At 56.7% G+C, this 561-nt stretch overlaps 1 protein-coding gene across 1 annotated transcript; it reads right to left on the reverse strand.

The window, feature by feature from the left end:
* Positions 1 to 29: 29 nt before the first annotated feature.
* On the reverse strand, positions 30 to 458 carry LOC106820543 (inositol 2-dehydrogenase-like; the record flags this gene model as incomplete). The annotated part of the gene is made up of 1 exon (XM_014825052.1): positions 30 to 458. A coding segment is annotated over exon 1 (429 nt), but the record flags the coding sequence as incomplete, so codon positions are not given.
* Positions 459 to 561: the final 103 nt, after the last annotated feature.

The following is a 561-nucleotide window of genomic DNA, read 5'->3' on the forward strand; positions in this document are numbered from 1 at the left end:
GCACGCGAATAGCCGCCTTTTCCCGCTACTTCAACCGAATTCAATCTCGGGTTATCTGCGCTCACCATGCCTTCGCTGCCATGGATTTCTACGCGCTGATCGTAGCCATAGCTAGCACGACGCGAATTGGTAATGACGCATTGCTTACCCGATGCCGTGGCTAGAACCGCCATCGCGGTATCGACATCGCCAGCAGCGCCAATCGCCTTGTCGACCAGCACCGAGCCCGTGGCCCATACAGACACGACTTCTTCATTCAATAAAAAACGCGCCATGTCAAAATCGTGGATCATCATATCGCGGAATATACCGCCAGAAACCGCGACATACTCGGGCGGCGGCGGGCTGGGATCGCGCGAGGTAATCTGAACCTGCTCGACCTGGCCGATACCGCCGTCGTCGAGCGTCTTTTTCAAAGCGGCAAAATGCGGGTCAAAGCGGCGGTTGAAACCGACCATTAAACGGGTCTCGGTTTGCGCCACGATTGCCAGGCAAGCCTTGACGCGTTCGCTGTCAAGGTCGATCGGTTTTCGCTGAAAATCGCCTTGCCCGCACGTGCAC

The sequence above is a fragment of the Priapulus caudatus genome, unplaced genomic scaffold (assembly GCF_000485595.1).
Source record: "Priapulus caudatus unplaced genomic scaffold, Priapulus_caudatus-5.0.1 Scaffold20069, whole genome shotgun sequence".
Taxonomy (NCBI): Eukaryota; Metazoa; Priapulida; class Priapulimorpha; order Priapulimorphida; family Priapulidae; genus Priapulus; species Priapulus caudatus.